Source organism: Crinia signifera, chromosome 5 (genome assembly GCF_055691185.1).
Source record: "Crinia signifera chromosome 5, ASM5569118v1, whole genome shotgun sequence".
NCBI lineage: Eukaryota > Metazoa > Chordata > Amphibia > Anura > Myobatrachidae > Crinia > Crinia signifera.
This window is the reverse complement of record NC_139221.1, coordinates 60,568,578-60,589,243: the sequence shown is the minus strand read 5'-3', so window position 1 is coordinate 60,589,243 and position 20,666 is coordinate 60,568,578. Positions and strand designations below refer to the sequence as shown.

At 42.9% G+C, this 20,666-nt stretch overlaps 1 protein-coding gene across 3 annotated transcripts in view; it reads left to right on the top strand.

Moving 5' to 3' along the window:
• CRISPLD1 (cysteine rich secretory protein LCCL domain containing 1) overlaps positions 1 to 20,666 on the top strand; it is a 96,017-nt gene that overhangs the window by 45,980 nt on the left and 29,371 nt on the right. For all 3 annotated transcript variants that reach the window (XM_083187305.1, XM_083187304.1, XM_083187306.1), the window contains 9 exons: positions 2,224 to 2,339; positions 3,379 to 3,479; positions 5,183 to 5,362; positions 5,682 to 5,742; positions 6,698 to 6,764; positions 7,673 to 7,803; positions 9,931 to 9,974; positions 10,065 to 10,137; positions 16,559 to 16,634. In XM_083187305.1, coding sequence (XP_083043431.1) covers positions 2,224 to 2,339; positions 3,379 to 3,479; positions 5,183 to 5,362; positions 5,682 to 5,742; positions 6,698 to 6,764; positions 7,673 to 7,803; positions 9,931 to 9,974; positions 10,065 to 10,137; positions 16,559 to 16,634 — 849 coding nt within the window. The remainder of the gene's footprint in view (positions 1 to 2,223; positions 2,340 to 3,378; positions 3,480 to 5,182; positions 5,363 to 5,681; positions 5,743 to 6,697; positions 6,765 to 7,672; positions 7,804 to 9,930; positions 9,975 to 10,064; positions 10,138 to 16,558; positions 16,635 to 20,666) is intronic.

Here is a 20,666-nt window from a genome sequence, read left to right as displayed (position 1 = left end):
ATTTTAAATTGCCCCCCCAAATGTTACTAAGTGGGCTAGACCCCACGATAGACGTCAACCCGAAGCGTGGCGAGCGCAGCGAGCCCGCGAGGGGCGGCGGTGCGCGTCCTCCGACCTTTTCATTCCCCTACTATCCACTAGGGCGTGGAGTGAGAATAGAATAGTGTGGCGAGCGCAGCGAGCCACCGAGCCCGAAGCGTGGCGAGCGCAGCGAGCCCCGCGAGGGGACGCGTCTAACTTCACAGGTATACGCGTCCCCTCGCGGGGCTCGCTGCGCTCGCCACGCTTCGGGCTCGGTGGCTCGCTGCGCTCGCCACACTATTATATTCTCACTCCACGCCCTAGTGGATAGTAGGGGAATGAAAAGGTCGGAGGACGCGTACCGCCGCCCCTCGCGGGCTCGCTGCGCTCGCCACGCTTCGGGTTGACGTCTATCGTGGGGTCATGGCGGGCACATAAAAAATGTGAAATGGGTCATATTTGGCCATTTCACCTTTTTTATCATTTTACCCTATGTGAGATGGACTTAATCAAGTCCATCTCATCTTGTGCCATTATAATGGCACAAGACCGACAAGATCCTCCCGATTTCAATGTTAAAATTTTTTTTAACATTGAAGTCTATGGAAAAATCGGGTCAATCGGTCGGTCGCATCGCGGCCGATTTTAATTGGTCGCGACCGACCGATCGACCCGATTTCTGTCAATCAAAGTGAAAAAATTTTAAAAAATCGGCCAGATCGTGAGGATCGTGTCCCTTAATTAAGAGCCACGATCACTCACGATTGTGGCCGTTCTAGGAAACAAGTACCATATTATCCCTACTACTTATTCCATATAAAAATCAAACAATTAAAACACAGACTTATTTTGATGTAAAATGTCCCATTTAAAATTAATTGTTACTAGTGTTGGCAAAGAATCCATGCACTACTATCATCTCTAGCCAGAGCATTAACCTCTTAAGTGGTTACCACAAATATGAAATAGGTGTGCGCCAGTGGTGTAAAGATGTGCACCAATGGCGCAGCACCTCTAGAGCCCCCCGTTGCACCCCCCCAGCCCCCCCCCCCCAATCTCCTGTGCTCCGGCACCTGCCGCTCCCCAAGCCTGTAGCCGCCAGCTGCCAGTCATTATGTAGCAGTGACGTAGGCGGCAGGCTCGGGAATGTTCGGGGCGGCTCGGGGGGACTCGGGAGCACTCAGGCGCCTGAGTCCTCCCGGGCCGCCGCAAAACATCCCCGAGCCTGCAGCCTGTGTGATGACTGACAGGCGGCAGGGGGAAGCGGCGGCAGGGGAGCTCCGGATCTCCGGCGTACTAACGCTGGAGCGAAGGTGAGGGGGGGGGAGCAGCTAATGATCTGTGGTGGGTTTTGCTGGGGCAGGACAAACCTGCCCTGGTAGGTTTGTCCTGCCCCAGCAAAACCCACCACTGAAGAGGTTAATAAAATATTGGGGATGGCTTTACGTGCCATTACAACCAGGTTGTGGAGAACCGCCCTGCTAATACACAAGTACCGAATAAACAATAGTAAATTAACTCTTTTTACCCCTGTGTCTATGGACCATATTCAGGTCCGTTTGCACAGCTGAGTGCGTTCGCACGGGTCTGATGTTTTCTCTTTGCACATGCAAATTTCTGTGCATGCGTCCACCGTTCGCCGGGTGCACGCATTCCACCTTGTGGCCGGTGGACACACCATTAGCAAATGGGAACGCCCAGCGTATCTTCAGAGTTCCTATGTGAACTCTGGGTGTTCTCATGCTAATGGGAAGATGACACTGGTGCGGGGGACCTGTCCTATTTCCTCAGAATGTGCACGCTGATCTAAGGTTTCTCTGAGAAACCTTAGATCTGCGTGTACGTTCCAAATCATTCGATGGTCGGCGACCAATAAATGAGGTGGGTGTTGCCCCGCAGGCTGTGAAGGGATGTTTATGTAAAACATCCATTCGCATGCTGTGCGAATATACATGCCGTGCGAATGGTGGGCATACCAACATTCGCAAGGCGGGATCTGGTTGACTCGCAAAGATGCGAATTTGCATCCGAGCGAATAAACCCGAATAACCTATGAGTAGGACTGAATTGGTCTTCCTGGACGTGCTGTGCATTTCTTGGACATGTAAGCAGGAATAACCTATTGAATATTGATATTGATAGTAGATACTTTGGTATCATTAAATGATGAGTCATGCCATTTTACTGTGTTTTTCCATGTAGGTGGTGTGGGCAACAAGCAGCAGAATTGGCTGTGCTCTAAACCTGTGTCATAACATGAATGTTTGGGGGCAGATATGGCCAAAGGCGATATATTTAGTGTGCAATTACTCTCCGAAGTAAGTAAAGTCAAACTGGTCATCTATATATATATTTTTTTTAATACAATAATTTTTATTGAGGTTTTATGCAAAGAAACAGAAAATCGACACACACCCCATTCACATATAAGGGTAGATAGAGAGATAATATGCGGCTACAATACAGACAGGAGCAAATACAGCAGAGTTATACGGTCACTTGTAGACAGACATGGCATACAGAACTCATGGACACCGAGTACTCCAATATGCAACCATGCTATCTCCTTCCCCGAAGGCGCCATTCGGGCAAGAGCAGGCAAAAGCAATGTGGAATATATAATGAAGGGGTAATTGCACACTAGAGTAAACAGTATCTTCCTGTTCAATCAGAATCTCCCGTATTATATTGTGTAGTGTCGAAAGTTCCCTAAAATAAAACATATTCGCCTAACTACCCAAAATAAAAAATGAAAAGGAAATCCCAAAAGCAAACCTGCCCCATAACCCCCCACCCTGTATAACCTACCCCCAACGTAGGCAGTATTCCGTAAAGCACAAGCATATGGTGCAACTTTCTCTTTTACTCTTTAATGAATAATACTGTATGTTTTCCATTTCACTTTACAAAAGCTTGCTAGGGTAGAAGAGCAGTGGACAGCTGTCTCTCAGCATTCTCCCTGTTATTGCCACCCCCATCACCAGCAGCAGCCAATCAGAGGAGCCCAGGGCATATGCATGTGCTGGGTCACCTCTGTCTGACTGCCTGTTACCATTTTGTACTGCTACATTTGCTACCCCACCATCACTATAGTAAGGTGACCTGACATATGCTCAAGCTGGGTCACCTATGCTTACTACCCATTGCCCCCTTGCTATGATCTGTGCATGAATGCTGCTGCAACCACTCTTTTCTGAGGTGCCCCAGGTACATGTGCAGAAAAAAAAAAGATACAGCAACATTTCTTATTTTATTTATATTGAAGATTAAGCAGCTGTTCATTCATTGTTGTCTTTTGTATAGTAAAACAATATAATCATGTGAGCACAATTTAATTGTAATATTTACTTATTACAGGGGTAATTGGTGGGGGCATGCTCCCTACAAACATGGCCGCCCTTGCTCGGCTTGCCCACCCAGTTATGGAGGAGGTTGCAGGGAGAATCTTTGTTTCAGAGGTAAAGTACAGTATGCAGTGTAATTATTATGGGCAAGAGAAGTACCGGGACACATTTTAAGACCTTAAGTAAATAGTAAAGTAATACTGGGGGGGCATTAAAAGTAATGCGACATACACACGGGGCGATCGTAGCCCTATTTCTAAGCGATCTGACTAGATCTCTTAGAAATAAAGTACTAATTGCTCTGTGTTTATACCCCATTGCCCCGTGTGTGTGGGGCATAAGTCAGAGAAGGTAGAATCTTTGATGTTTTAAGATCTGACAAATATTCAAGGCTACACCTTCCTAACTCAATATGTGGGTGCCGGATGCCCCTTTAAAAAAAATTCCAAGTCTGGGTGGGATCCCACATAGCTGCCATACTCGGTTCACATTACTTCCTGCCCCCAATGTTCTTAGCAGCAAAATATATAAAATGTGGAGATTTCATTTCAGTCATTTGAATCAGTTCGAAACTCTGTATAGAAACGTTTCACTCCATTTTTTTTATAGATATTTTTAATATTCACATACTGTAGGAAAATCTAGAATCAAGAAAAATTAATTGTGAAACATTTCTGTTAAAGTCCCACATAAGACCATAAGGGGCATAGTCAATTGGTTGAAAGGTTTTGGCTACAAAAAAATTCTGGCTTACCGTGGGTAGGTGTGCTCCCAATATCAACGTTATCCAATTGTTATCCAATTGTGATCAAAAACATGTTTGGCAGAAAAAAGTTGTATACTAACCTGTGTGTTCCGGCCTATCCAGTGGTCTCTGCAGCTTCCAGCTCCCCCTAATTTCTGGGAGTGTGGGGGGGGGGGGGGGGGGGCTGCTAGAAGGGAGGAAGCTGCTGAAGGAGGTGGTGGCTATTGGGAGTGGTTGTTCCCCTTGCTGCTTATTCCAGGCACATGAGGGGAGGATTGGGGTGTCAAACCCATTCACACATGAGAGTTAACAAAAACTGGGGATTACACACCACACAAGTAGTTACATCGATCTGTACTGAGCACTTATTTTTTAGACATTTATATGAAGCAATGAGTTTAGTTTACTACAAAAAAAAAAGGTTGATTTAGTATTCCTGTACAAATGTCTAAAGCAGTGGGTAATGAGGAATTTTGTGTAAAATAAATATGCATACTGTACTGTGTAAGTTGTTTAATTTAATATCCAGATTTTAAAAATAACCTGCAGGGTATTGTTTTCCTAAATAGCTTGGCACTCAGCGGTGGATAATAATATTTACCTGTAGCTGTGAAAGAGCCGTGTATCTGATATTTCTGTGCCTTCATACTGAATAGTCCATATTTTGTGAGACCTTTCAGCATTGGAGTCATGCCTCCTGACATGAGAATTAATGGCCATCTTGATATCCCCTGGAGAAATAGTTTGGTGGTCTCACCTCAGTCTCCAGTGAACCAGGCTTCTCTTTAAACCACAACTAGTAATTAGGATGAGATTTACACTTTTGGCAGCCGTATAGGGAAGATGCTTATTACTGGTCTTACTAGGCCTTTTCCTAGAGATCAAACAAGGTCATTTGAGTGTATAGAATATACTTCTGGGCCCTTTACCAGCATACAAGTATAGCAAACAATCTCAGTCGAGACTTATTCTGAAAATACATGTAAAGTGAACGTGTATACGTAGCAGTATTTTGCACATGTTGGATATTTTTGCTGCACATCCTCATTCAGTTTTATATTGCCATCGACAGATGGTACAAATTTGCACTATCCTATCCCTGAACCGGAAGAAGAGACCAATGAAATTGAGAGACAACGGACAAAGGCTCTTGACACCACTTCACAAAGCAGAGCAAGAACCCACTCCCCAACATCTTCTACCAGGACGGTTGGCTATGATAGCAATGAAGTTGTCAGTACAGAGCAAATGTGTAAGTCAGCATTATTATTATTATTATTATTATTATTATTATTAACTTTTGTAGGTCATCCACAGTACATTTAGTGTGTCCACAGAATCTCGGCTATTTCAGGTCGTCGGCCCAGTAACCATAATTTTTCAAGTGCGACACAGGGAAGTTTTCCTGTCCTGGTGGTTGGGGGATGAAGTGTCAGGCAAATAAAAAATGTTTTGTTTTTAGATAACATTGTATTTGCATATGCGATGAAAAGTGTGTTTGAATGATGTTACTACATTGAATATATTGTTTATACAATAGATAATCATTGTGATACTATTGTAATTTACAGCCCAAATAGTGTCATGTGATATACGACTGAGGGACCAATGTAAAGGCACAACATGTAACAGGTAATAGTCACCCCTTTCTGTTTTATGTATAATCTTATTTAGAAAAAGTTATTTTGTTTTATTTCAAATTTACGAATATTATTATTTACTATTATTGTGGATGTATGTGGTGCTGATGTTGTTAATATTTTAAACATTTAGTTGTTAACCATACAGTACCTTTGGTTATGTTCCTGGGAGGAGAACATATCTATATAATGGCTTATTTTATAGTAAATTCCAACTTTTGTAACCTATAAAATGCTGAAACATGACATGGTTCCTATTAATTTACTTTTTACGTACTGCTGATTAGGGATGAATAGCGTGGATTTGGTAGCGTGAACTGATCTACTTGTCTCTAGCGAAGGCAGCCATTTTGTGTGCTGAACCATAGTCACTAGGAAACATGCTGTATATATACAGTAGGTGCCAATCCTGCTATACACTATATACACGATTTTCTGTAGCTTTGTTAAAACCTTGAGCACAAACAAATATCTTCATGATTGAGTGATTTATTGTAAACCAAAATATGCTAAAATGGAGGCCGTAAATCAGTGTGTGGTTCACAGTGTGGAGCTTTTATGTTTTCCAACGCTTGTTTTATAAACTTGACATCAGCTTGCTAGAGCAGGCATGCCATTATTCCATTGCATTTTTACAGCTACAGACAGAGCTGCTCTTATCTGAGCGGGTCACATAGCGCGGGCCCCCATCCAGCGCTATTGCCAGCTGGCAGATGGGACACTTGCGCAGCCCATTCTCGGCAATGGACGTGCCAGCGTGTATGACGCTTGCGCGTCCACGTCCGCTGGCCCGCCTTCCGCCAGCAGCCGTCAAATACTGAAATCTGTCACGCTGGTGGCAAGGGAGAGAACGACCCCATCTGTATATCAGGGCAATGGTTTTCTGTCAAATATGATATTGCTATAATATTACTCCTATATTTTACACATACTATTTACATTTCTAGATATGAATGTTCAGCTGGTTGTCTGGAGGGTACTGCCAAAGTGATAGGAACTGTACATTATGAAATGGTAAGTATTAATGTCTAAATGTTGCACATAAAATAGCATTGAATCAAATGGTAGGTCAGCTGTAGGCTACCTGTGGAAATACACCTTCCAGCATGCCTTGCCAAAGTTACAGCAGGATGTAACTGTAGCTGGGCATGCTGGGATATGTTATTCCACAGCAGCTGTAGTGCCACATGTGAACCTACCACTGCGATATTGAGTAAAACATTTCTAAGGATTTGTGGGTCTATTTATTAAGCCATGGAGAGAGATAAAGTGAATGGAGATAAAGAACCAACCAACCAGCTTCTGTAATTTTTCAAACACAGCCTGTAACATGATAGTCAAGAGCTTATTAGCTGATACTTTATCTCCATCTACGTTACCTTTCCAATGTTCAGGGGCATATTCAATATGTGCCGATATTTCCCGACAGGGGAAATATGGGCTCTAGGGTGGCCAATCCCAGCATCGGGATCGGCGGGATCCTAGGATTTGGCCTAAAATACCTCAGGATTTGAATCCTGGGATTGGACCTTCTAATTTCCGGGATTAGATGTGCATGCACATATCTAATGCCGGGCAGCGTCTGAGCGAGCACTCAGACGCTGCTCAGGAGTTCCCGATCCCTGGCCTGCAGTCTGGAGTGGGTATGGGTAGTCCGACCTGCACAGCGCGACCTCTGACCGTTTTCACCGATCCACAGACTTTCCGACACTCGACATCTGGAACATTGAATTCCAACCGTTGAGTTACTGTTGGATCAAGTGAAAACAGCCCGGGATTCCGACCGTCAGTACATTCCGACAGTCGGACTACCCTATTGAATAACCCCCGTAGTGAATAGACCCTTGATTTGATCTTAGTGAAAATATTGTCAGTTTATTGGATTACAAAGTCAATAAAATATTTCTTTTTTCCTGTTCCAGCAATCAAGCATTTGCCGAGCAGCTATTCACTCTGGCATAATAGACAATGAAGGTGGATGGGTAGATGTTACAAGGCAAGGGAGAAAAAATTATTTTATTAAATCCTACAGAAATGGTGTCCAATCAATTGGGTAAGTTGTTCTATCAAGACTCAAAACTGTAACAAGGGATATGGCCATTCATTATTTATTTTTCGAAAAATGTTTTTATTGCAATAAAAGGAGAATTTACAATAAAAAATAGAATTGAACAATAGTAAAACATTTGCATTAATTTTCTCATTATTTTCTTCATGTAGTAATAATTGCATGATTGAATTGCAAGTTGTACAATAAAGATGTTACATAACATTTTCTTCATGAGGTCACACAGAGGCAGAACTCTGGGAGGCAATGGAGTCATCTGCCGCCGGGCTCCTGCTCTCAAGGGGGCACCTTTCCTCCCCCTGCAAGTATAAATCAGTTATTTAAAAGCCAACGATATTGCTTCTGTGGCTGAGTTCTGAGAGATATATGTGTTATCTATCTATATTTCTTAACAGAAATATATTTTTTATATAAGGTTTTATTGGGTTGTGTTGTGTATGTGTGTGTGTTTGGGGGGGCACCAACATATATCTTGCCTCCGGGCAAATGGAACAAACTTACACCACTGAGGTCACAGTTTGTATTTGCAATTTATACAATAAAAATACTACTTACATCTCTGTGTACTCACAACAATGCACAGTCTGCAACTCCATCCACACAGCCTTGCTAAACTTAGCCCCATTACCTCCCAGTTACACGCCTACATTCACAGCTGGAGATGCAACAGGTGATGTGTGCGAATCAGAGCCCCCATGTGACACAGTATCCTTCTGTGCATAAATAAAAAGGGCACATAATGAATGATAGACATGATTAATATTGATTCTATACTGATACACAGACCCACATATATTGGCCGGCAGTTCTGTTCACCAGCATGACTTTGCCGGAACAGCCACAAGATTTAATGCAGCAATTAGTTCAAGGGGAAAGCCCCTGGTCTTGCCTTAAATCTGTTTGCCTCTTGAAACTATTTTAAATCTATCTTACCGTCATAGTGCTGGTGCATGCAGATCCCAGACTACATTTGCCCCATAGTCTGTGTAGCTGGATACACACTATGTGATATGCTGACATATCAGATCCTGAGTACACAACAGAATGATCTAATGACGGATTGAAGATCACAATTCCGTTCACCATTAGCATAAATAAAGACACATGCAACATTTCACATATTGTGCGCACATAAATGCCCTATACAGTATGTCATTCTGATTTGACCGCAAACTAATAACTAACATCGTCTTGGTGTGTACCAAGCTTAAGACTCTCTGGCATATGCATCAAAACTTGGAGATTGATTCAGTGGTGAGCGATAAAGTACTTTTTATTCAGCTCCTAACTGCCTTACTCAAAAAATAGCAGGAGCTTATTGGATAGTACTGTATCTCTCTCTACCATATCCAACTCCAAGCCTTGATGTATATGCCCCATAGAGGTTTTTCTATAAAATGTTTACCCTTTGTTCCTTTCTCAATATAAAGTTAATACGATAGATTACCATTCGGGAGATACTGTGCAAATCCTATTAATATAGTTAGGGGGTTATTCTGGTTCACATGCAAAGTTCATTCTCTAATGGACAAAACCATGTGAACTGCAGGTGGGGCTGATTTAACATGTGCATAGAGAGTCCCCACAAATATGTAATCAGTAGTCCAGTCGAAGTCTGGATCCGCAAATCGCGGAGGGGGCACTCCCAGGGTGGGTCGGGTTGATCTGCGGATTGTCTAGTCGTGCCATATACGCAAGTATACCTGGCCAATAAAGCTGATTCTGATTTGGGCATTATTTTGTTTCTGTGCAGGGTAAATACTGGCTGCTTTATTTTTACACTGCAATATAGATATCAGTTTAAAGTACACCCCCTCACCCAAATCGAATTCTCTCTGCACAAGTTACATCTGCACATGGTTTTGTCCATTAAAGAGTGAATTTGCCCTTGTGGGTGAACCAGAATAACCCCCTTAGCGTTATTTCTCTAACTAGTATTATTACCACATAATTCTATAAACAATCTAGGATAGTAGTCTTCCTTCCGATACTATATATAATCTTTTCAGTCCATGTGACATCACATTGACCAAACCTGCAGTTAAAAATGTAGTTTATTCTGTCTGCAAGTACTGTGGCAACCTTATAAACCTGAATTTCTTTACCCAACAGCAAATACCAGTCTGCTAATTCTTTTACAGTCTCCAAAGTATCATGTAAGTATTTTCATTCAGTATAAGCTCTATGCTCTGTCTAAGTTATCCCATATAAATATGGTACATTACATATCCCACTTGTTTCTGTAGTTCAGGCGGTGACATGTGAAACAACAGTGGAACAGATGTGTCCGTTCCAATCTCCAGCTTCACATTGTCCCAGGTGAGTTCCAGTGTATATTTTTCATTTGTCTTGTAATTAAGCTATGTTAGTATTGTAGAAATGTACAAGTTTGGAATTACAAATTCCTTGTTGAATGTAAGCAGAGTAGCTGTACTAAAAACTGGCATACTGTACTGCTCTGACGCGCAACTGTCCACTGTGCAACATGCTCCACATTCAGCCGGCAATAAATCCTTTAAACAGCTGCCCACAGTGGCACTCCCCACCCCCGTGGCCGCACATCGCTTCCCCCAGCCAGGCACGCACGATACACAGTGCAGCCTGCAGAGCGCCGAGCCTAGGACACAGTAGGGCTCGGCACTCTGCAGGCTGCAGAGTTCCGGGGGGGGGGGGGGGGTAGCCCTGGCTATGCCACTGGGGATAGTGGCAGCGGTTATAAATATGTACCATGAAGCAATATGTTAGATTTGCATTTTCTAAATATATAACATTAATCAGCTGTTATTTTCCATATTTGTGAGCTTTTATCAGGTGGATTATTGGATTAAAAAGTCCAGAATTTAACTTAAGTGTAAGAACCTGATTTCTAACCTGTAAATGGGGACTATTACATCAGTAGACATGTAGGTTTCTGTGTGGGAATGCTTTCAGGAAGGGTGTTCTATGCTTAGATTGAGAGATAATTAATGAATTACATCATTAGGAATTCCAAGGAGGAAATAATCAGTGTTATGTTAAAGATGTGTTCTGCATGCTGTCATTGCCTCTGATTTACAGCTGTTTTATTTACCAAATGGCTTTACTTCACTATATTGGCTGTGTCCCCTCTCTGTCTCTGGGCGGGATGTACTAAGCAATTGCGAAAAGAGCTTCCCTTTGCAAAGCCACCGGCGCTGGGTGAGAGGGTGCTCATGGGTCCCTCTCGCTGCCTATGCCTGGGAGCCTCCTGCTGCAGACGGCTGCAGGGACTAGCGGGCTCCTCCTTTCCCTGCACCCAGAAGGGGAAGTACCACTGCTAGGGAGGAGGAGGTCACAGGGCAGCACAGCAGGAGGCTGTGAGGGTGGGATGGCATGGGTAGCGAGGTCCAGTGCGAGGTCTGGTGCGGGGGGAGGGGGATGCGAAAAGAAGCCCATGGGCTTTAATAGAGTAATGCCAGAAAAAGCACACGTTACCCTCTCTGTCGGAAACGTGGCGGCCCCGCGTTGATACATATGAATATGCTGTTTTTTTACCACATTTTTCATTTTATACATACCACCCCCCCCCCCCTCTCTTTTGTTCCATCGACACCATATGGTGGCTGACAGCACTCAAAATACTTGAATTCTCCACATAGAATTGAGGAGCAGCCTTAGCCTATTATTACATAGAATTCTGGGTAATGTAATTTATAAATCTGCAAGTGTAATTTAATCAGTACTATGACTGCTACGTGGAGAGTGGATGGAGTTAATGGGCTGGATATACTTTAATGTATGGTGTGCTGCCCGTACTAGGAGGGTTTTTAAACGGGCAGTCACGTATAGGAAAGAGTTCAGGGTTTAAACACCATGCGCTGCTATGTGGATATACGTACATGGCAAAATCTTGCCTTGTAAATGATTGCCCCTTTAAAAAAATTCTGAGTTAAGCAGGGAACCGGTACAACCTCTTGCACTGCAGTACATCCCGCCCAATGTTTTCAAAATATGTTTTTTTTCCATTTTTTAAGATCTGTGTCAGTATATTTATTTTGCTGGGGATTTTCTTTTTCATTGCAATGTTCCGCCTGCCCAACATTTATGCCCCACAACATAAAGGGAACATTAAAATTATAGTACAAAACTTATTAAAGCTTTCACTTTGTATTTCTAACACTAATTTTAGCAATCCTTTGTGGCAGAGTGGAAAAGCTCCAAATTCTTTAATTTAAGAATTTTAAACTGTTATTATACAGAGTTGTTAAGATTATACTAACATATATAACTTCATTCATATAATACAAATTGATTCTTTAGGTAATACCAGACATTTCCGGGAATACGTTTTGCTGCCACTAGATGGCGCTTTGACAGAATTGTACTACGCATGTCGGTTGAATCAAAACTATGCACTTTAAACTGTGGTTTTGTCTACAACCTCCTTTGTTTACAGTCATTCAACAGCAAGTCATTCAGTTAACCATTGAATTGGAAGTTAAACTTAGTTATGGGGTTATATGTTATTATTCACATTATACAAGAAGAACACTTACTGCATTGGCTAGACAATGGCAATAAATTTGTCCAACATTTTCCACTTTATATTTGTATTTCAACTAAAATTCCCTCCTACATACATGCTATTTTGCCTCAGGCTATATCGCCCAGTTCACTGTTAAATGATGTTTCAAATTAAGTAACCCGATATACTCTATACAAACTACATTTGCGGTTCATGCTCTGAATTTCCTTTAAGAAAATTGACATGTTGCTGTACAAAGCAAAATTGACTTAAAATACACACATGCAATTTAAGCATTTTACGTTCAAAAGTTGAATTCCCAAGGCAATTATATTCTGCTGTAGGTAATTGCTACGATCCACTTCCTTTAAATGTTAAACAGGGTGAGCAAGTCTGTATTTTTTATGTTTGAGAACGGCTAGTGAAAAATCTATGATAAAATACATATATCTAGAAAAATATCTAAAATGAAATACATTATACATCTAGAAATAGCAAATGGGAACTGATTAGTGTGTAATACTCATTGTAACTTTAACAGAGATATACATATATTATTTAGATCAGGGGTCCTCAAACTATTTTGCGCTGGGACCCCATCAGACAATAAAAATGATTACAGGACCCCAGCAAGTTACTACAGAAGGTCATCACATCACATGTGTAGTCAACAGACAGCACATACACGGCAGCATTGTGGAGGTACAAAATAATGTGAGGAGTCTAAAATAACAGACTTTTTCAGACTCCTTGAATCACTGACTGAGATTAGAAAAGTCATCAGCCTGATGATCAGCAACATGGAGTCGCGACCCCATGCTGAGAAGGTCGGGACCCACTTTGGGGTCAGGACGCACAGTTTGATAATAGAGAATAGAGAAAAGGGCCAACTCTGAATGCATATACTGTAATACACAAGAGGAAGTGTATGCCTAGAAATGTCGTTTTGTTAGATACTGTACACTCTCAATCACAGTGTGTCTAACATTCTGTACATTGGCCATATTCAGATCTGATGGCAGTACAAATTTGTTTGGAAAAATGGGCAAAACCATGTGCACTGCAGGTGGGGCAGATCTAACATGTGCAGAAAGAGTTACATTTGGGTGGGGTGTGTTGAAACTGAAATCTAAATTGCAGTGTAAATATAATGCAGCCAGTAGTTACCCTACACAGAAACAAAATAACTCACACAAATCTAACTCTCTCTGCACATGTTACATCTGCCCCACCTGCAGTGCAAATGGTTTTGCCCATTTTCCAAACACATGTGTACTGCAATCAGATCTTAGGCCCTTATTCTGATCGGTGCGGCCGGAGCCGATTATGCGGCCAGGACCGTGCGTGCGAAACCCCGCCTTCCATACGGATCGCCAACTCCGTCCGTATGCGGTAAGAAGCTGGCCGAACGGACCGCACGTGTATTTTTCACGGAATACGCCTCCTCCATCTAAGGGAACCTCCCCCATCATTCGATGGTCGCAGACCATCGAATGCAGAACCGAGTGCTCCACCAGCACCCGCAACCTCAGACCACACGAACATTTCTCCGTGCAAAAGCAGGGATCTGGGCGGGCAGCTGACATCCGGCGATGTCATATGTCCGCCCCCTACACGTGCGTCACGGCCGCATTACCATACGTACGCCCAGCGTTTTCATGGGAACTCCCATGAAACGCGGGGCGTATGCATATGGTAATGAGCCCAAATAGCCCTTCACGCCCCTCTCCACCCCCTGTTCGGAGTGTTCACATATCATGCGGGATTTGGCCGTACGCCCCGCTCGCACATGCGCAGAGACGCCTCTGCACATGCGCAGACACAAAACATCGGCGGCCCGAACGCACGCGGATATATCCACACCGATCAGAATAAGGGCCTTAATAAGGGCCAATGTTCTGTTTTTCCAAATACTAAACACATCGGGGTAAATTTACTTAGATGGGAGTTCTATTGAAGAGGTGGCGTTCCCATAGCAACCAATCAGATTCGACTTCTTATTTAGAATTTAGAATTCCCTTCTTAGCAAATTTTACTCATCGTATTCAAGCTGCATTGATGACAGTTCCAACATTCTCTGCAAAACAGTGGCCTTTAAAACCAAATTTCAAATACTTTATTTGTTCATGATGTGGATCTCAGTCCCTCAGCCCTAGATACTGTACATGATTTCACAGTGAAAATGGACATCTCTACAAAAAGAGAGGTGTGGCCAAACTTGGTCCTCAAGCACTCCGTACATTTCAAGTTTTCTAGCAGGTAGAGGGCCAGAAGTACAAAGCTTGAAAAATGATAAAATGTAAAGTGATAATCAACCAGCCAATCAGCTCATACGGATGTTGTAATGGTTAGCATTACTGCCTCACAGCGCTGAGGTCATGGGTTCAATCCCCACTATGGCTCTAACTGTGCAGAGTTTGTATATTCTCCCCGTGCTTGCGTGGGTTTCCTCCAGGTACTATGGTTTCCTCCCACAATCCAAAAATATACTGGTAGGTCAGTTGGCTTCCAAAAAAATTAACATTAGAATGTGTGTGTGTGTGCATGTACATGTGGTAGGGAATATAGATTGTAAGCTCCTTTGGGGCAGGGACTGATGTGAATGTTGAAATATTCTCTGTAAAGCGCTGCGGAATATGTATGCGCTATATAAGAAACTGTTAATAAATAAATAAAATAAATAGGTCAAAGGCTGTGTTTGAAAAGTGACATGTAAGTGGTTGGAGGTTTATCATTCATCATTTTATCACTTTTTAAAGCTTAGTACAGGGGTAGCCAACTCCAGTCCTTGAGAGCTACCAACAGTTAACGTTTTCCAGGTCTCCTCACAGAAGTACAAGTGAAGTAATTATAGCTCCACCTGTGGATCTTTTAAAATGTGTTAGTCAGTAATGAGTGCACCTGTGTGTCTGTGAGGTGAGCTGGAAAACGTGAACTGTTGGTAGCTCTCGAGGACTGGAGTTGGCTACCCCAGGGTTAGTACATCTCGCCCATAATCAGTACTAAATGTTACATTTTAAAAGATTCACAAATAGGCTGGTAAATATATATTGTTAGGGGCCCTTGAGGACATAGTTTGCCTTCTATAGTGCTTAATATTTTACATAGAAACAACTGAAACAAAAATGTCAAATCATACAAGATTATTTATAGTTTGTGTTTATCATATATGCTCTTGGTTTAATAAATTGTTGAAATATATAGTACAAAAAAAAAACAGTGTAGCAAGATTGTATCATTAATGTTCATTTATATAGCGCCTGCATGATAGTTTGCATGTCATAGAGAATATTTAATAATTGACATCAATGAGTACCCCAGTGGCTGTTACATTCCCCTTATCACATGGACACAGGAAAGCTAATGTGTGAGGAAACCGGATCATCTGGAAGAAACCCATGTAGAGAAAACTAATTCCTGACTACTCTCCCTCCAGCTCTCTTCACCATGACCACCTATCACTCCTACATCTTAAGGTCCCCATACACTTGTCCGATTTGGGACGATTTTGCCCGATCCAAAAGAATCGTGACGAGAAATTGGCCCAAATCGGTTGTGTTTGACACCTCACCCGACCGAGTGCGCGGTCCCGTGCGCATCGGGTCGGACCCTACAGATTGAACCTGCTGCAGGTTCAATCTGTCAGATCGGACCCATCAGTGAAACATTGCGGGCGCTTTTTAGCACCCGTGATGTGTCGGTCTGATCCGGAAGTGTCTGCCAGTCTGTGCGGTGGGGGGCGGGCAGCCGGTCCTGCGGCGGGCAGTGGGTTCCATGCGGCTAGTGGCGGGCAGCGGGGTCCGTGCAGTTGGGGGAGGCCAGCGGCGGCTGTGAGCTTGTAGCGCTATTTGCCGGCGCTGCTGAATTTGAAAATAAAAACCGGCCGGACGCTGATTGGACGGTGATTCTAATCCTACTGTATCTGTTCAGCCAGTTTATAGGTTCATTGAATGCTGAATGGTCCCTACTCTCACCTGATTGCTCCCTACTCTCACCCCTGTGTCACCCATCACTGCTTGTCAGGCCTTAGTGAGTCTCTATCCTACTGAATTTGGTTTATTTGTGTTATGGTTATCCTTTGTCATTTAGAAAATATACAGCACCATGGACAAATATAAAGATTAATAATAATAATTTCAATGAATGCCATTTTAATTTAGAAATGTCAGTAACTGCAATGAATGTGGATGGTTGATGTGTCAGTATATCATATCGTTCACATGACATTTCATTTTACTATTGTATTTGCTTTCTCAGATTGTACTGTCCACGTAATTGTGCACAAGCAAGTCCACACTACGCTCGAGTTTTCGGAACAAGGATTTATTCTGATGTGAGTATTTCAGTTTATACACATAATATATGTAGTAACAAGTCCATCCATATATGTAGTAACAAGTTCATTCATTAGTACTTCAGACGGGATGTACTAAGTGTAAAATGTCAAAACTAAAGTTTTTGGAGGTTTGCCGCATTCTATATATGTATCAAGCCTTAAAAAGCCAACCTCTCCAGAGCTAGTTCCCCATGAACAACGTCATCTATAGATGATGTTGCCTTTAAAAACACAGGGGCACAGAACTCCCATGGCCCTCCAGTGTACACTTACAAGTGGTGTTAAAGAAAAAGGGAAAAAACTATTTTTTTTTTATAAAAATCACTTTGCCAGACTATAATATGAATATTGTTTGTTAACAATTTATTTAGTTAAGACTTCTACTAGTTATTGATAACTCTGTAGATTTGCCAGTGCCATGTGACTGCCATGGCAACCACAGTAATATGTAGTGACCGAAGATGCTTTTGGTAGTTTAAATTCACTGGTGCACCCTCCTTCTTCTCCTCACCTTTCTGCCATCATACAACATGCTGATCACCTGTGTGCCTGTGTCTGGCACCTACTGTACACGTTTTTCATCCAGAGAGATTTTGAAAAGGAGAAAGTTGTTAAAGAGCAGATAAGAAAATAACCAGGGGCATGCTTAATATGAACTTGACTTGCAATTGAAAAATAAAATCTACAGTACTGTATATGGTATTGCTACTCTGGTATTAGCAACTGTTCAGTGAATCCAATGCTTACACACTATGTATGAAAAAAATTATCTTGTACTACATAAATACTTTGAACTTGATTTTCTACATAGTGCATTGTGCCAGATTCCCAGAGAGAGCAAAACTTGACCTAGTTACATTAACATGTGTAACAGCACGTACCTTAACCAAGTGGGATTTGGCTTGTAACAGGATATGAGAGCATTTACCTGAGTTGTTTTCACACATCTGTGATCTGACCTTATTTCTGGAAGAATTACGCATGTTCTAGTAGTATAGGATATTTCAAAAGAAGAAGGTTCTAATAAACAGCACACTCAACCTGTGTTCTGTCCAGCGCACACTTCAGTAGACCAGCACGGGAACCAACAGTAGACACGTCAATATGTCTTCATTTCTCACAAACAACTAGTCACCAGTGTGCACCTTCCTGGCACAGTGCACAAATGTCTGTCTTGGCAAGTAAGTTCAATGGTCTTAGAATATCTTTGCCATCTTTATAAGAGATTACTGCCTAAAGCACCTGTTACGCTGTAATAACAGACTGTGCAAGCAAAAGTGCACTCTTAGGATATGTGATACCTTAATGTGCCACGAAAACTGTTCATGCAAATGTATATGAAAAGCTGGCAGAAAGTTATCTCCTGATGACCTACAGTACAGTCTGAGGCTGGCTGACCTCTGACATGCAACTGACATGTGAGCGGAGGCATAGGTCTAGACTTGTAAAATGTGAGTAAAAATATTTACCCAAAAATAGGGTGTGGATCAGTTGGTCACAGGCAAGTTGTTAGACAGTCATTAGGTCGACACCATTAGGTTGACATGCATTTAGGTCGACATGCAGGAAGGTCGACATGAGTCTATGTTGACATGGGTTAGGTCGACAGGATCATAAGTTTGACAGGGTCATTAAGTCGAGATGGGTTAGGTCGACAGTCAAAAGGTCAACATGGGGTTTTTCGACACAGTTGACATGCACACAGGTTAAAGTGCACCATTTCCCCTTGCGTGGCTCACTGCGCTCATCATGCTTCGGGGTCGGTGTCTTGCTATGCTCGGCGCACTATTTTATTCTCCCACCAAGCCCTAGTGGATGGTAGGGCATGAAATACCGCTTGTTGGCACATGTCGGCTCAAAAAACAGTGAAAAACCACGTCAACCTTTTGATTATTGACCTAACCCATGTCGTCCTAATGACCCCGTCGACCTAATGACCCTGTTGACCTAACACATGTCAACCTAATGACTCATGTGGACCTAATGGTGTCGACCTAATGACCGTATCCCCAAAAATATACCCAGTAAATTTACCAAATCTTCTAAAAAGAAAAAAGTGATTTTGCCCATAGCAACCAATCAGATTCGGTCTATTATTTCTCTATTGCATCCTAGAAATGAAAGACAGAATCTTATTGGTTGCTATGGGCAACATCACCTGTTTTCATTTCAAGAAGCTTTAGTAAATGTTCCCCTTGTACAGTAGAGCAGCGGTTCCCAGCCTTTTTTCTCTCCCGTACCCCTTGATTAGGCTTTTAATTTATGAGTACATCCTGCTCTTAATTTGAAATATCCACAGTACTTTCCGAGTGAAGTACAGTATAAGTGAGCGCTATGCGTGGCCTTATGTGCATCCTTATAGTAAATAGTAGGGGAGGAGTAGTAAGCAGTCAGTAATAGGGTCCCTCTGTGTCTGACCGCAGGCTGTGTATTGTATCCGGGGTTCCCGCTAATGTCAGTAGGTTTAATGACGCTGCTTCCTCCACCATTCGGCAGATGATCACTGATGTCTGAGGGTAGTGTGGGTAGCTCCCATTGCATTGCTGGTTGGGCTAAAGCACGAGATGCTGATTACGCTGCATATGGAACCGTAAGTGATGCAACGTTGTTCATCTCCACGGCAACGGGAGACTTCTTCCGCCATCAGGAAACGTCTTCCTCTTCATCCGCCATTACCATTATTATTTTCAAGTAGCCCCAACTGGTCTGCAGTATACCCTCAGGGGTACAAGTACTTTAGGTTGGGAACCACTGCAGTAGAGCAAAGGAACTTTTTTAAAGAGTCATTGAACAAAGTGCAAAAATGCATCTAGAATAGTGAATATGCCCTTTGTGCAAATGCATCTGATGTTAAGCCACACTCATGGATAATTTGGGGTGTACAACTGTGCATCTTCTAATGAGAGGAGCTCTGTGTTCTTTGCTAATTGATTGCTAGCCACTTATGATGTCTGATTTGATTTGGGGAGTGATCCCTTCTTTACTACAATATGACTGTTGGGCACTTGCTTCAGCTAGGGCAGGGTTAATCCTGGAGCCTTTATCAGGAGGGTACCCACTCCCCCAGGGACCCTGCATGAGTTGACCGTTCAGGGGGTTAATGATTGAGCCGCCGGACTTTATATAATAAGTGGAAATTGCCTGAACCCCCTATGGGACTTGCCTGGACCCCTATCGCTATACAGCTCAGCACACTCTGTGGCTAAGAGGAGCTGCCACAGAAAATCAAATTACAGCGCAATCTCTCCAGCCTCCCAAAAGAAATAGTGCTCTGGTTCAATGTATCAGCCTGCTGGGGGTGGGCTTCTAGATACTCGGAAAACACCTCCTGCATTATAAATATCACAAACTGCTGTATCACTCCTCCCCTCTCCATGGTGATATCATTCTACCTACAAGGCCTAATTCAAAGCAACATGCAATGAAAATATTTACCTAGTTGAGCAATGTTCTGCTGCTGCACTTGTGTTAAATCCCTAAAAACTCCTACTGTATGGTGCATAAAGCCTTTGTGGAAGTCAAAGGTGCTGTTGCAATAGAGATACATGTTATCAGACATGGTGGGTGTTACTGGGCAGTGACTGTTTGGTGGTAATGGTCCATCTGATCCATGTGACAGTGGTTCTGTACACAGAGGCTGAATTGCTCACATGACATGGGAAGCCATACCAGTGGCGTAACTAGAAATTTTGCTCCCCCCTGCCAAAAAAATTCTGGCGCCCCCCCTCCCATTTTTAATAAAACAAGCAGGACTATGGGGGAGATTCTCTAAGAATCTCCGCCCCCCTTCGCCGCCCATCGCATACTTAATTATCGCATATGTTGTAACATATGCGATAATTACGGCAAAGGACAGCTCTTGCGTTAAGAGCTGTCCTTTGCGGTGAGAGTCGCCGGGTCCCAGCAGGTCCCGGCGGCTCTCCCCTCCCTCACACACCCGGCGCTGCTGCTGCTGCGCCGGGCTCTCCTCCTCCCTGCACCCGGAAGAGGATCAGTGCAGGGAGGAGGTCACAGGTCCGGGCAGCACTG